The sequence below is a fragment of the Bufo gargarizans genome, chromosome 4, assembly GCF_014858855.1.
Source record: "Bufo gargarizans isolate SCDJY-AF-19 chromosome 4, ASM1485885v1, whole genome shotgun sequence".
NCBI lineage: Eukaryota > Metazoa > Chordata > Amphibia > Anura > Bufonidae > Bufo > Bufo gargarizans.
Genome location: NC_058083.1, coordinates 215,472,931 through 215,489,365, shown reverse-complemented (window position 1 = coordinate 215,489,365; position 16,435 = coordinate 215,472,931). Strand labels below are relative to the sequence as shown.

Genomic DNA, 16,435 nt, shown 5'->3' with positions numbered 1-16,435 from the left:
CACAGTTTTTATCTTTTGTTTTTTTACAGCGTTATCCTGACAGGATAGATCATGTGTTGTTTTTATAGAGCAGGTCGTTATGGATGCGACAATACCAAATATGTGTATTTTTTTTGTTTTTTTGTTTCAGTTTTAAATTTTTTGTTTCCATTTTCTGAAAGCCATATTTTTTAGCTGATCGTCTTGTCTAAGGGCTTGTTTTTGTGGGAATAATAGATCTTTTAATTGGTACTATTTGGGTACATATAATTTTTTGATCGTTCAATATTACACTTTCTTGGGGTTAAGGTGACCAAAAAATGGCTGCTTTGGCACCGTTTTTATTTAATTTTGTTATGGCATTCACCTGAGGGGTTAGATCATATGATATTGTTATAAGGCCACTTGTTACAGATGCAGTGATGTCTACTATATCTGTTTTTCCTTTTCTTCTTCTTTTTTTTTTTTTTTTTTACAAATTTATATGTCTTTATTATGGGAAAGGGGTGTTGTTTTTAAACTTTTTTTTTATTATGAAAAACCTTTGTTTTTTACTTTTAATTTTTCCCCCCACTGTGGGACTTCCAACATTTGGGGGTCTGATCCCCTCTACAATGCATTACAATACATTGTGTATTATAATACATTGCCTGTCAGCTTGTACACTGACAGAGTGCCTATGAAACCCAATCAGGCTTCCGTAGCTGGCAGTCTCTGATGCCTGTGGAAGGCATTGGGCTGCCATACCAGTCTATGGGCCCCCATCACTACAACGCAAAGACCTGATGATGTCGCAGAGGATGCCTGTACACTCCGCAAACCCCGCACATGCCGTAGTCAGCAGTGACTGCGGCATACAAAGGGTAATTATGCTGGCATAGGTGTATTCACTGATGCTGGCACATACAACAGGGGCTCGGCTGTCAGTAACAGCCGGGCTGCTTCTGCTACTGATTGAGTGCCCTGAGCCCACCTGATCAGAGTGCCATACGTGTATGGCTCTTGGACTTAAGTTATTTCCGGTAGCGCCATACAGGTACGGTGCTGGTATCCTCCAGATTAACAGTAAAGTAATGATTTATTTTAATCACCCACACCCCAGGCTCATTTTTATTAATGCCAGACCACCACTTCAATGACCAGTGAATGGGAATCAAATTTGACATTTGTTTTTTCATCCCATATAGTCTAAGAATGGACCACAAATTTGTTTGGTCATGAAATGTGCCTTTTCCTGTGCTTATTTCTTCTGCCGTCCCCTACAAGATAAATAATAAATACGTTTAATGCTATCGGGAAGGGGACACTGGTACCTTAAAGGGCATCTGTCAAATTTGTACATATAAAACTATCTGACCTGTTACATGTGCACTTGGCAGCTGAAGATATCTGTGTTGGTCCCATGGTCATATGTGCCCGCATTGCTGAGAAAAATGATGCTTTATTATATGCAAATGAGCCTCTAGGAGCAACGGGAGAGTTACCTTTACCCTAGAGGCTCAGTACTTACTTGTAGCTTGCTATTTGTATAGTTTTGTACATAACTTATTTGCCAATATGAACTTGTAATACACACCTGTGTGCATGTATGAGCCAAAGGTCAAAGAACAGTTCTGAACATCAAATGGGAAGTTGAAGATGCCAAGATTACATGAGCTGACCACTCTAAGCATTCTGTCATATCGCACGCGTCCAGTGTGATTAACAAATACGAAGGGGGTCCGCTGTGACTTATCCTCATCTATGCTGCAGAAAAAAATAATACAGTTTGCAGTTACACACATACATAATGCAAGAATAATAAGAAGTTATAATTTTACAATACAAATCTCCTTTGCTTCAGTCCTGCTGCGTCTTCTCTATCTTTTACCACCTCAGAACCTTTTCCTGTCCATTTAAAATGTTCTTTTTTTTGTCAAGTCAGCATATCCATTAGGTTTTAGCAGGCTGATATTTCACATCAAAATGGATACAGTTAGAAGATACTGTATCCACCATAAGGTACTTAGCATGTCAGGAAGATGTCACTGCCTGCCCTGTGAGAGGTCTGAGATCAGATAGACTTGCAGCACGTGAGTCTATCTGACAGATCTTTCTGTTTTTCCTTGCTGTCTGTTGTTGTGGGCAGGATCTCACCTCTCCACAGGTTCTGTTCATTTGCTGTTTAGTGGCTCTATTTTAGCCTGCCTCTCACTGCAGACCTTGCGGTTGTTATTTCATCCCCGCTCCCTAATTTAGGGTTTGAGTCAGTTTCAGCAGGTCTTACGTTCCGGTGTATGAGTTCTTCCACTATTAGGATTAGCTCATACTGTTAGCAGTCAGGGAGAGGCTCAGGGATTACTAGAAGGTTACCTTCCCCCTCCTCACTAGCTTTGGGGCCTAGTCTGTGTTACTGTTGTAGTTTGTTTATATGGTGTTCTTCCTTTCCCCACCTACCGTGACAGAGACAGATCAACTACTGGCATTACTGACTATACACACACAAGTAGAAATATGGCTGTCAACACATACAACTCATAGACAATTATGTCTGGGGTCCAGATGTCCTCCACTGGCAATGAAATTTTCTCAACCGATCCACATTTTGCTGGGGTCCAGGTTAAAAACTCATTGTTCCAAAACTGAAAAAATGAGAAATATGGAATTATTAAATATTATAGAAATTACTATGTACAAATCATAAACCTTGCATAATGTTCCCAGCACCCAGACAAAGCGGATGGTTACATAATGATATGCTTGTAGAAGAATGTGTGTGTCCATCAAACAGAACCAAGAGGTTGTCTGTCATGGCAAAAGGACCCCGCCCCCTCCCCCCAAAATTAAATAAAAGCATCATACTTGCCATTGGGCAGTGTCTGGTATTTCAGCTCAGTTTTATTTATGTGCTCCATTTTTATGAAAGGCTTAGGGCTCTTTCACACTTGCGTTTTTGTCTTCCGGCATAGAGTTCCGTCGTCGGGGCTCTATGCCGGAAGAATCCTGATCAGGATTATCCTAATGCATTCTGAATGGAGTGAAATCCGTTCAGGATGCATCAGGATGTCTTCAGTTCCGGAACGGAACGTTTTTTGGCCGGAGAAAATACCACAGCATGCTGCGCTTTTTGCTCCGGCCAAAAATCCTGAAGACTTGCCACAAGGCCGGATCCGGAATGAATTCCCATTGAAAGGCATTGATCCGGATCCGGCCTTAAGCTAAACGTTGTTTCGGCGCATTGCCGGATCCGACGTTTAGCTTTTTTAGAGTGGTTACCATGGCTGCCGGAACGCTAAAGTCCTGGCAGCCATGGTAAAGTGTAGTGGGGAGCGGGGGAGCAGTATAGTTACCGTTCGTGCGGCTCCTGGGGCGCTCCAGAGTGACGTCAGGGCGCCCCACGCACATGGATGACATCCATGCGCATGGGGCGCTCTGACATCACTCTGGAGCGCCCCGGGAGACGCGCGGACTGTAAGTATACCGCTCCCCCGCTCCTACTATGGCAACCAGGACTTTAATAGCGTCCTGGGTGCCATAGTAACACTGAAAGCATTTTGAAGACGGATCCGTCTTCAAATGCTTTCAGTACACTTGCGTTTTTCCGGATCCGGCGTGTAATTCCGGCAAGTGGAGTACACGACGGATCCGGACAACGCAAGTGTGAAAGAGGCCTTATACTGTCCCACAGGGGAATCCCCCGGTCGGCCCCTGAAAAAGTTGGGCTCCCAGCACAGAATCTCATCTAGCCTATATACATAAAAAAAACTAGGTAGACTATTAACCCCTTAGTGACCACCCATATGCCTTTTTCCAGTGGTCACTAAGGGGCCTTAGGCTGGGCCACCACTTTTTTACGGCGGCCCAGTCTAAGCGCTGCAAGGGTCCCCCATGCAGCGGGGAACGGGGGCCCGGAGAGGAACCCGACGCTTAGTTGGCATGGCCCGGGAGCAGGCCCTGTGTCCCCACCTGTCCTGAACCTTCATCTGTCATTTTCAGTTCCCCCACTGCGAGAAGTATTATATGCCTTAGGCTCAGCTTCACTTTTCAGCGAGGATGAGCTACTTGAGGACTGTCAGCATCTACCGCCCAGCCAATATCTGGAGGAGACATCCGCCACTTCCTCCGGTAGGCGGGCAAGTAGTGATGAGGAGAGTGGCGTGGGAGCGAGTGGTCAGGCTGTTGACCCAGAGACGGTTGAGGAGGACATCAGTGACATGCTGACGGTACTCGATGATGTAGCTGATTGCACTTGGGAGCCGGGTGACGAAAGGGCTTCAAAATCAGGAGGAGGGTGGCAGCTTGCCTGTGAGGCAGCAGCAGAGCCAGCAAGTCGCTAGCATGGCCAGGAGTCAGCAGGGTGGCAGCAGTGGGAGGTCAGGAACCAAACGTGCCCAGGATAGACCACCTGCTTCGTGGGAGCCAACCTGCCCAGAAAGTAGCGGTACACGAGTTAACGGAGGCAGCGGCGGTAGCAGTCAGTCGTAGTGTGTAGTGTTGGGGGTACAATCACCTACTCGGTGGTGTGGCAGTTTTTTGTTAAGCTGGCGGAGGATGTGAATCGCCATATGTAGAATCTGTGGACAGAAGGTGAAGCGTGGCCAGGGTGCCAATGTTGGCAATACGCCCTGCGTCAACATATGCAGCGTCACCATAAAGTGGCCTGGGAGAACTATGGCTCCGATATGGTGGTCCAGCCTGCTGCAGAAGCGGCTGCATCACCCAGTGGCACGCACCCGGTTTCAGGGAGTCAAGGCTCCACCACCTCAGCCGAAGGGAGCTGTCTGTCCTTCCCATCATCTGCTGGTCCTGATGCTCCTGTTCCTCCTCCTATTCCTCGCCAGCCATTCCATCAGCAATCGATCACCGAAGCGATTGCCAAGAGACAACAGTATGCATGCACTCATCCAACTGTGCAGAAGCTGAACTGCTCCTGTCCAAGTTTCTGGTGCTGCAGTCCCTCCCTTTCCAAGTGGTGGACTCTGAACCTTTCAGAGAACTGATGACTTGTGCCGAGCCGAGGTGGAGAGTCCCAAGCCTTCATTTCTTTGCCAAAAAGGCAGTACCAGCCCTGCACACACATGTAGAACAGAAGGTGGGCCGGTCCATCAGCCTGTTAGTGTCTGCCAAAGTGCACGGCAGCGCCGACTTGTGGAGCTGTAACTACGGTCAGGGACAATACATGTGGTTCCTTCACAGCCACACCAGCAACTGAACCATGGTGATCGGCAACGGGAAGAACATGGTGTCGGTGCTGCATCAAGGAGGGCTGAGCCATGCGCCCTGCATGAGACACGTTTTCAATCTGGTTGTCAAGCGCTTTAACTTTGCATGCACTTCAGCTACTCGTACACCGCAAAGCACACCCTCCTTGAGCTGCAGCGGCAGAACGGCATCCCTCACTGATATGCAACGTTTCCACCCGTTGGAATTCCACCCTCCATATGTTGGACCGACTGTACGAACAGAGGCCATAAACGATTTCCTGATGATCCAAGCGGACAGCAGTACTCCCCTGTTTAACTTCGATGTCAGCCGTTTGCTCAGGTCCTTTGAAGAGGCCACGTTATTTGTCAGTCGCCAGGACTATGGGATGAACGATGTCATTTCACTGCTTCATGTCCTGGAACAGATGCTGGTAAATCTGGCTGGTCATGGGACTGGAGACGTGGCACCTAAATCTCATGGCCACATGAGCCCTGTGGGGGCTGAACTGGAGGAGGAGGAGGACATTGGAGCACAAGCAATGTGTAGTGAAATGGGTGATTTTTCTACACAGTTGACAGGAGAGGATGAGCAGGAGCACACAGAGGAGCTACAGGGCGATGAGGAAGACGAGGCAGAGGACCCAGGCACAGCGTGGCAGTATGCAGTGGAGATGGAGGCAGGGAGTCCCTCCGAGCCACTTGCGCAAATGGCCCAATGCATGCTCTCTTGCTTGCCTAGTGACAGGCGAATTGTCACCATTTGGCAGTGGGATGACTTCTGGCTCTCCACCTTGTTGGACCCTCGCTACCAGTCCAAAATGGGGACCTTTTTTAAACCCGCTGAGAGGGAGGACAAACTGAACTACTATAGAGACAACCTATATAGTCAGTTGGCCGCTGCCTATCTGTGCCATCGTCCATCCTCTCACAGGTCTGACCGGGAAGGGTGGCCCTCTGCACTCACGTTCCACTGCCATGGCTGCTTGTAAGGGGTGGGGTGGCAGGAGCAGTACTAGCTCCATCAGCAGCAGTTTGAGTCTAGAGTCATTGATGAGCAGCTGTCATGGAAGGTGAGGGAAGGGAAGCAAACCAAACACAACGAAATTAAACAAAACAGCAGGCTAGGCCCCACAGCTACGTAACAGGGAAAGGTCAACTCCTGACAGTCCTTGAGCCTTTCCCTGACTGCTACCAACATGAACAAATCTCGATGGTAGAAGTGTTCATGCACTCGAACCTAAGCCCTGCTGCAACTGACACAAACCCTCAGCTAGAGAGCAGGCAAAAGACAACCGATTCCTTGCACAAGATGAAGGAACCAGCGTCTACCTAAGGCCTAGCCAGTACAAACAACAGAAGGGAAGGAAGGAGGACTTAACTAAAGACGAACTGGGAACAGGAGATCCACAAAACACCAGCAGAGAACTCCAGGAGAAACTATAAACCGCAAGGGCTATAGTGAGAGGCAGGAATAAATAACATCACTAACTAATGAGCAGAACCTGTGAGGGGGTGGGATCCTGCCCAAAGCCAAAACAAAGAAATATGTCAGATAGATGCACGTGCAGCAAGTCTGACTGACAGATCTTCTCAGATCACTCACAGGGCAGAGCGTGACAGCAGCTTTCTTCACCTGCCTAGTGAAGAAACTACTCACCAGCAGCATCTAGACCCGGAACAGAACCTGAACCAGCAGGTGGTAGCATACTTGCAGTGCACCCTGCCAGCCGTCATTAAAACATAGTGAATAGTCACCTCCACTCTATATCACTTTGCCACTCTGTGGTCTCCTCATGCTGCTGCCACCTCCACACTAGTGATGGACGAACATCGGCTGGGACGATTTGCGAAAACCTTCAGGTCATATTTGCAGCCACCAAATACTTACTGGAAGTGCACAAATCGTCCCACAACATGGACAGTGACATACCAGAGGGGGGATCAATGGCAAAAATTCCCACAAAAATATGTATTTTAACCAGGGGCCATTTTTATGTGTCTTAAAGGGAAACTGTCAAAAATGTGCCCTACTAGAGCCTAGAAAATTTTATTTTAGACCACAGGAGTACAGGCCCCAAACATTAGGCATTCACCGGACAGAAAACATCAATTGATTATGTGGCTTTAGGTATATTAGAAGGTCAATGGATATAAATTTTACTGCAGGCCAGTGAACAACAGGCCCCAAAAATTATTCATTCACCGTACAGAAAAGAACAATTGATAATGTGGCTGGAGGTATATTAGGTGGTCACCGTTTAAGAATTTTACTGTTGGCCAGATTACAGGCCCCAAAAATTACGCATTCACCGTACATAAAAGATCAAGTGATTATGTGGATGGAGGTATATTAGACAGTCGATGGATATCAATTTTACTGCAGACCAGTGGACTACAGGCCCCAAAAATTATTCGTTCACTGTACAGAAAAGAACAAGTCATTATGTGGCTGGAGGTACATTACGCGGTCACCGTATAACAATTTTACTTTTGGCCAGTTAGCTTACAGGCCCCAAACATTATGCATTCAGTATTCACCGGACAGAAAACATCAAGTGATTATGTGGCTGGAGGTATATTAGACGGTCATTGGATATCAATTTTACTGCAGGCCAGTGGACTACAGGCCCCACAAATTATTAATTCACTGGACAGAAAACATCAAGTGATTATGTAGCTGGAGGTACATTAGGTGGTCACCATATATACATTTTACTGTTGGCCAGTTAGATTACAGGCCCCAAAACTTATGCATTTACCGTACAGAAAAGATCAATTGATTATGTGGTTGGAGGTATATTAGACGGTCAATGAATATAAATTTTTCTGCAGGCCAATTATTCATTCACCGTACAGAAAAGAACAATCGATAATATGGCTGGAGGTACATTAGGTGGTCACCGTATAACAATTTTACTGTTGGCCAGTTAGATCATAGGCCCCAAAAATTATGCATTCATCGTACAGAAAAGATCACAGGATTATGTGGCCAGAGGTATATTAGACAGTCATTGGATATTATTTTTACTGCAGTCCAGTGGAGTACAGGCCCCAAACATTAGGCATTCACCGGACAGAAAACATCAAGTGATTATGTGGCTGGAGGTACATTAGGTGGTCACTGTATAACAATTTTATTGTTGGCCAGTTACATTAAAGACCCCAAAAATTATGCATTCAACGTACAGAAAAGATCAAGTCATTATGTGGCTGGAGGTACATTAGGCGGTCACCGTATAACAATTTTACTGTTGGCCAGTTAGATTACAGGCCCAAAAAATTATGCATTCACCGCACAGAAAAGATCAAGTCATTATGTGGCTAGAGGTATAGACGGCCATTGTATATCAATTTTACTGCAGGCCAGTGGAGTACAGGCCCCAAACATTAGGCATTCACCGGACAGAAAACATCAAGTGATTATGTGGCTGGAGGTATATTAGATGGTCATTGGATATCAATTTTACTGCAGGCCAATACAAATACATGTCAAATACATATGTTTAAAAGAACTAAAAATATAAAATTGGATTAAAAACAAGGCAAACGAAATCCCCCTCTCGAAACCCCCCCCCCACCCCCAATGGTAATAGGTGAAATTCAATTAAACGTGGTCATCACAGGTGTTGAATTACTCCGAGATCCATGCCTCGTTCATTTTTAGAAATGTGAGGAAGTCCACACTGTCGTGAGCTAGGCGAGTGCGCTTATCGGTCACGATCCCCCCTGCTGCACCCTCTTCTTGTATGCACGGTAGGATTGGTACCCGCAACTGTTTCTCTGTGGGTTGAAATTCCTCTGCCAGCACCCGCAACAGCATAATGCAGCATCTCTCGAAGCAAGGCCTGGAAATGCTGCATTCTGACAGCTCTGTGATGCTGGTAACATGCCCACCATTTTGTGTTTGTACTGGGGTTCTAAGTACGTTGCCACCCAGTACTGGTCCTTACCCTTTATGCTTTTTATATGAGTGTTCCTCTTCAAACACTGGAGCATGAAGGCCATTATTTGCACTAAATTGGAGGAGGTGGAGCGGCCTGGCTCCTGCTCATCGCCCAGGAGAATGTCATCCTCGGTCTCCTCCCCCCATCCATGGACAACACAAGGGATCCAAGAAAAGTTTAAAGCCTGCTCTTCTTGCTCCTCCTCCTCCCCCCAGGCAACATCCTCCTCTGACTCCTCTTCAGACACCTGCTGACTTGGCTCAGATGTAGTAGCCCCCCCTGGGAATTCATTCAGCATTGCGACTTCCTCATCTTCCTGCTCCTGTTCCTCGACGGCTTGATCAATGACACGACGCAATGCACACTCCAGAATGAAGGCGTAAGGTACGATGTCACTGATGGCGCCCTGGCTGCGACTGACCAGTTTGGTGATCTCATCAAATGACCGCAGAAATCTGCATGCGTCGCGCATGAGCAGCCACTGGCGTGGTGAAAAAAAAACAAGCTTCCCAGAACCTGTCCTGCTGCAGAGTTCGTACAGGAAGTCATTAACGGCACGTTTCTGCTGGAGCAGCCTATCAAGCATATACAAGGTGGAGTTCCAGCACGTCGGCCAGTCACAAATCAGACGTCTGCTGCTGAACATCAGCAAGGCGAGCCATGCTCATGTAAGATCTTTTAATGGCTAGAGATTTTCCTGGCCTGCCGCAAAACATCCTGGACCCCGGGGTATTTGGCAACGAATCGCTGTACGATTCAGGACGTGTGACATGCACGGCACTTGTGTCATTTTGCCCTGTTTCAGCACGCTCAGCAGATTGGTGTGCGACAACGGTGCCACTTTACCAACTGTCAAATTGAGCGGGGTCAGCCACTGATCGGCCTGTGACCGCAGAGCTGAAAGCAGTGGAGGACCAGTGTGGCTCTTGGCTTCCAGGCACAACAGCCGCAGCACAGCACGGCAACGTCTCACGTGGCACATCGAACAGGTTCTGGGGAGCTGGGGGAGTGCAGCGGAAGAGGCGGTAGCAGTGGAAAAGGAGGAGCCAGCTGAGAAGGAGACGGAGGATGGAGTAGGAGGAGGAGAAGAAGAGGCAGGCCTGCATGCAATCCATGGCGGTAACACCAAATCCACACAGGTGCATGCTTGACAGCCGTCAGAAGGTTCACCCAGTCGGCAATAAAAGTTATGTACCTTCCCTGCCCGTGTTTGATAGACCACGTGTCTGTGGTCAGATGTATCTTGGCACCGACACTGTGTGCCAGAGATACATTCACTTGCAGCTGAACATGGCCATATAGCTCTGGGATGCCCTTCTGGGAGAAATATTTCCTTCTGGGGACCTTCCATTGCGGTGTGCCAATGGCCACACATTTTCTAAAGGCCTCCAAGTCCACCAGTTTATATGGCAGTAGTTGGTGGGCTAGCAGTTCCGACAAGCCGGCGGTCAGTCGTTGGGCAAGAGGGTTATCTGGCATCATCAACTTTTTACGTTCGAACATTTGGGCCACAGAAGCCTGCCTTTTGCCAGATGAACGTGACGACGGCACGGTGGAAGGTGGAGTGGAGGAGAGAGGAGAAGGAGAAGAGGCAGGACGTGGAGCGCCGGGAGTGTGGCTTTGTGGGTTATGACGGTATTGCCCCCACTGTGCTCGGTGATGGGACGCCAGGTGCCTTCTTAAGGCGCTCGTCCCTAGGTGAGTGTTGGGCTTACCGTGACTTATGCGTTGACAGCACAGACTGCAGATGGCAACACTATTGTGAGCAGCTGACACGTTAAAAAAAAGCCCATACTGTGGAGTCATGTGCTGGTATACTGGGAGCTCCAGATGTGACCATGCATGATGGATGGCTCGCTCCAGATACATTTGCAGTCTGCTTTTTGCCTTGTGTGCGAGTTCTGCCTGCTTCTCCTCATTCTCCTCCCTATCTGCTGCTCCGTATCTCCCTCTGATCTCCCCTCCTCTTCCTCTCTTGTGGGCACCCAAGTGACGTCCATCGACACGTCATCATCATCACCTTCACCACCACTGACATTAGAGATCTCGGAGTAGGCAGCAACAGCGGGGACCACCCTCCTTGGGCTGATCTGGGTACTGTCGTCAGACCACCTGGTGGCGGCTGTTGCTACCTCCTCTTCCTTATCCGATGCCAAGAATGGCTGCGCATCCGTAAGGTCTGGGAATGGATGGGAAAATAATTCCTCTGACTCGAGTGGAGGGGCTATGGTGGTGGTGGTGTCTTTGGGGGTGCACAAAGAAGAGAGTGAGGAGGGTGCTGATACAGAGGATGAGGAGGGTGCAGAAGCAGAAGGCTGAGTAAGCGACTCAACCAACTCTGGTGCGTCCTTTGACGTAATTGCACGCACCTTCTCAAACTTCCCATTTAGACTCCGGTCTGGTGCACCTGCACGACCCCTACTACCCCTGCGGAATGGCCTGCCTCTTCCTCTGCCTGTCATTTTCAAAATGACCCTGTGACAAAGTCCCTATAGAAGAGCAGTATTTATGTAATCAGGTATATAGAACCCCTTAATGATCATTTCCTGGAAACAGATATATCAAACCCCTTAATCAGTTTTTGGGGGGCAACAGGTATATCACACCAGTTGTAATTAGTTGTTCCAAAAGTCTTTGTCCCTCTGTATAGCTGTGGTATCTTAGCAGAACCGCACACAACTGCTGCACAATATAAATGAACTATATAAAAGTATATTATAGGGTTGTTGCGGGTATCGAAATTTCGATACCCAATCGATACTTTTGTCCCGGTATCGATACGATACCGGGATTTCCGTTTTTTCGATACTGGGCTGCGCTTCTGCGCAGCCTAGTATCTCTGAACATAAGCGTGCTGCTATCGGCGCGCTCATGTTCTCTCAGCAGCACAGGGAGAAGGAAGCTGTCCTCCCTCCCCCTGTGCTGCTGCCGCTGCCACCAATGAACGAGGAGAGGGGCGGAGGAGGGGCGGGCGCACTGCGCCACCAATGAGGAGAGAGGGGCGGAGGAGGGGCGGGTGCTCTTCGCTACCAAATAGGACTATTCCCATTTCCCATACAGAGCGGCGCCCAGCGATGTCTCAGCACTCACCATTAGTCCTGGGCGCCGCTCCGTTCGCCTGCAGTGCCCCATTACTGTCTCCTCTCCTGCTCCACATGCTGCTCATTACTATCGGAGCGATGGGAGGAGACATCAGCTTCACTAGTGGGCGTTCCTTCTCCCTGCGCTGCGATTGGACAGTGCTACAGCCAGGAAGAAGGAACGCCCACTAGTGAAGCTGATGTCTCCTCCCATCGCTCCGATAGTAATCAGCAGCATGTGGAGGAGGAGAGGAGACAGTAATGGAGCACTGCAGGCGAACGGAGCGGCGCCCAGAACTAATGGTGAGTGCTGGGACATCGCTGGGCGCCGCTCTGTGTGGCCTGAAAGTCAGTCTAACACAATACAGGAGGCGGGTGCCGGCAGCAGAATCGCATTGCCGGCACCCTGCCCGACAGGGAGCTGCAATCAGAGGCAGTTAACCCCTCAGGTGCGGCACCTAAGGGGTTAACTGCTGATCTGCCAGTACCCGCCTCCTGTATAAAGGGGTAATTTATCATTGGTGGTTCAGTGTGCCCCTCAACCCCCCATCCCATTAAAATCATTGGTGGCACAGTGCGCCGGCCCCTCTCAACCCCCCAGTATTAAAATTGGTGGCAGTGGCCACAGGGACCTCTCCCCTCCCCCTCATTGGTGGTGCAGTGGCAGCTTCTGATCGGAGCCCCAGCTGTGTAAGCCTGGGGCTCTGATAGGTTACCATGGCAGCCAGGACGCTACAGAAGCCCTGGTTGCCATGGTAACATCCCTGATGCTGTGTGCACAAGGCACAGAGCAGCAGGGACAGTGTGAAGTCCTATTCACCCTGATAGAGCTCTATCAGGCTGAATAGGACAAGGGATGAAAGATCCCAGGTTCTAGCCCCTAAGGCTACTTTCACACTTGCGTTCAGAACGGATCCGTCTGAGACGGATCCGCTCATATAATGCAGACGGTGGATCCGTTCAGAACGGATCCGTCTGCATTATATTGTAAAAAAAAATTCTAACTGTGAAAGTAGCCTGAACGGATCCGTCCAGACTTTTACATTGAAAGTCAATGGGGGACGGATCCGTTTGAAGATTGAGCCATATTGTGTCATCTTCAAACGGATCCGTCCCCATTGACTTCCATTGTAAACATTGTAAGTCTGGACGGATCCGCTTGCCTCCGCACGGCCAGGCGGACACCCGAACGCTGCAAGCAGCGTTCAGGTGTCCGCCTGCTGAGCGGATCGGAGGACAAACGGTGCCAGACTGATGCATTCTGAGCGGATCCGCATCCACTCAGAATGCATTAGGGCTGGACGGATGCGTTCGGGGCCGCTTGTGAGCCCCTTCAAACGGAACTCACGAGCGGACACCCGAACGCTAGTGTGAAAGTAGCCTAAGGGGGGAAATAGTTATTAAATAAAAAGTGTAAAAAAAAAAGTAAAAAAACCCCCCACCAAAATATGAAGTATAAATGACCCCCTTTTCCCAATTTCACATATATAAAATATATAAATAATAAACATATTACATATCGCCACGTCAGAAAAGTCCAAACTATTAAAATATAAAAAAAAATCTAGGTGGTGAACGCCGGAACAGAAAAAAATTAATAAAAACTGCGCGATTCGCCATTTTTAAACATGCGGAATGCACGTGGCTTTTTTGGTTTATTTTTTTCCGCGTGGTATCGAATGGTATCGAGTATCGCAATACTTTTTCATGATATCGAAACCGAATCAAAAATTTGGTATCGCAACAACTCTAGTATATTATAGGTATATCACACCCCTGCCTTAATCAGGTTTTTTGGGGGGGCAATTGGTATATCACACCAGTTTCAATTAGTTGTTCCAATAGTGTTTGTCCCTCTGTATAGCTGCGGAATCTCAGCAGAACCACACACAACTGCTACACAATACAAATGCACTATATAGAAAGTATATTATATGTATATCACACCCCTGCCTAAATCAGTTTTTTTGGGAGGCAACTGGTATACCACAACAGTTGCAATTAGTTGTTCCAATAGCATTTGTCCCTCTGTATAGCTGCGGTATCTCAGCAGAACCGCACACAACTGCTGCACAGTACAAATGCACTATATAGAAAGTATATTATAAAAAATATATAATAAATAATGTACTAATGCTCAATTATGAATGTGAGATTCTTGGCAAATACATTTTTACAAAATTATTTGTGCTTGTCCACCAAAAACAAGGTGATCTCTTTAGGACAGAAACTTATACTAAATATTAACGCTTTTGGTGCCACAATGGCCTCCATTAAATTCGGGGAATGCAGGTTCCACATGCATGCTGAGCCCACATTGTATTATACCTCTTTTGGTGCCACAATGTCCTCCATTAAATTTAGGGAATGCAGGCTCCACATACATGCTGAGCCCACTCTAGATATTACCTCCCCTGGTGCCGCATGGCCTCCATTAAATTCAGGGAGTGCAGGCTTTAACTTTATACTTGCACTAATTAAAATCAGTATATGGGGCAGACAGGTGTCATGGTCTTACCTTCTTGCTGTTCTCCTTCGTTTGACATGTGCTGGCGGCCATCTTGGTTTCTGGGTTTCTTGTAGCCTCCCACCCTGCGGCTTCTCCTTCCCACTGGGAGGAGCTGGATGCCTAGCTCATATATATAGGAGGTCTGTGGCTTCAGTTCCTTGCTTGGTCCTCCTGTGTTCACATGCTTCTAAGACTGCTGCTGCTTCTGGTTCCTGATCCTGGCTTCGTCTGACTACCCTGCTGGTTCCTGATCCAGGCTTCGTCTGACTACCCTGCTGGTTCCTGATCCAGGCTTCGTCTGACTACCCTTCTGGTTCCTGACCTCTGGCTTCGCAAGACCCTGCTTCGGTTTAGCCATCCGTTTGGACTTTTGCCTTACAGCTTGATTTTCAATAAAGCCTTCTTATTTCCACTTATCTCTTGTTGTACGTCTGGTTCATGGTTCCATGACATTAGGACCAAGCCATGAATTCTGACGGTACAGGGCCATACTCGCTACCTACGCTGGTTGCCAGACTTGATCAGCAGGATCACCTGTTGGGTCGGTTCGCTGTGGCGTTGCAAACCCTGCTTGAACGCACGGCTCATTTAGCTTCCGTTGCCGATGGGTCGGTTGTCGCTCCTGGGCCCGCTCCTACTGCCGCTCCGGTTGTTGCGCCAGAGTCTACCCCGACACCTGTTGCTGCGCCTGCGGTGTTTCGGGGTATGACCGGTTCTGCCCCCCTTCCACAGCGCTTTGGGGGAGAGCCAACTCAGTGCCGAGGTTTCCTTAACCAGGTGGGCATTTATTTCGAGTTGCTGCCACATGCCTTTCCTACTGAGAGATCAAAGGTGGGCTTCTTGATCTCGCTGCTCTCGGACAAGGCCTTGGCCTGGGCCAGCCCTTTATGGGAGAACAACAATCCGGTGGTTGCCGAGTTTTCCGGTTTTGTTGCTTCTCTTCGGAAGGTATTCGATGTGCCGGCTCGTGCTGCCTCTGCTGCGAAGCTCCTTATGTCCATCAGACAGGGTTCACGATCCGTAGCTGAATACGCCATTGAGTTTCGTACCCTGGCAGCAGAGGTGGGCTGGAATAATGAGGCTCTGGTCGCTGCTTTCTCTCATGGTCTCTCGGATGCCTTGAAGGATGAGGTTGCAGCTAAGGACCTACCAGTGGAGCTCGAGTCTCTTATTTCTTTCCTGATTTTGATTGACACCAGACTCAGGGAGAGACCTTCCTTTAAGGAGAGCCTGCGGAGGTCTTCTAACAGATTGGCGCCTACGTTTGCTGTCCCACCCGTGCCTCCCTCTCCTCCCACGCCTCCTGGGGATGACTTGTCTGGGGGTGAACCCATGCAGCTGGGGTTTGCTCGCCTGTCCGAGGGGGAGAGGGTACTCCGGAGACGCGAGGGCCGATGCATGTACTGTGGTCTCGGTGGGCATTTTCGGTTGGCATGCCCGAACCGTCCGGGAAACGCTCGCACCTGAGATCCTGTCGGGGGCAGATCTTGGGTGGAGTCTCCTCGTCCCCGGTTTCCCGTGTTGACAAACCACTGATTACTGTTGTCCTCTCCTGGGTCGGGGGCTCGGTGACGACCCAGGCGTTGGTGGACTCTGGTGCTGGTGGTTTGTTCATTGATAGTGTGTTCGCTGCCGCCAATTCCATTCCTCTGCAGCCTCGAGGTTCCCCACTGGCTCTTGAGGCGATAGACGGCAGACCCCTTCTGCCGCCACACGTGACTCAGGAGACCCTTCCAGTGG

General features: G+C 48.7%; 1 protein-coding gene across 1 annotated transcript in view; it reads right to left on the bottom strand.

The window, feature by feature from the left end:
• The window catches only part of LOC122935327 (5-hydroxytryptamine receptor 3A-like), a 46,787-nt gene that overhangs the window by 17,689 nt on the left and 12,663 nt on the right, over positions 1-16,435 (bottom strand). Inside the window, exons 4-5 of the mRNA XM_044291093.1 lie at positions 2,491-2,600; positions 1,556-1,725 (exon numbers count right to left, since the gene is read on the bottom strand). Of these exons, the coding sequence (XP_044147028.1) occupies positions 1,556-1,725; positions 2,491-2,600 (280 nt within the window). The remainder of the gene's footprint in view (positions 1-1,555; positions 1,726-2,490; positions 2,601-16,435) is intronic.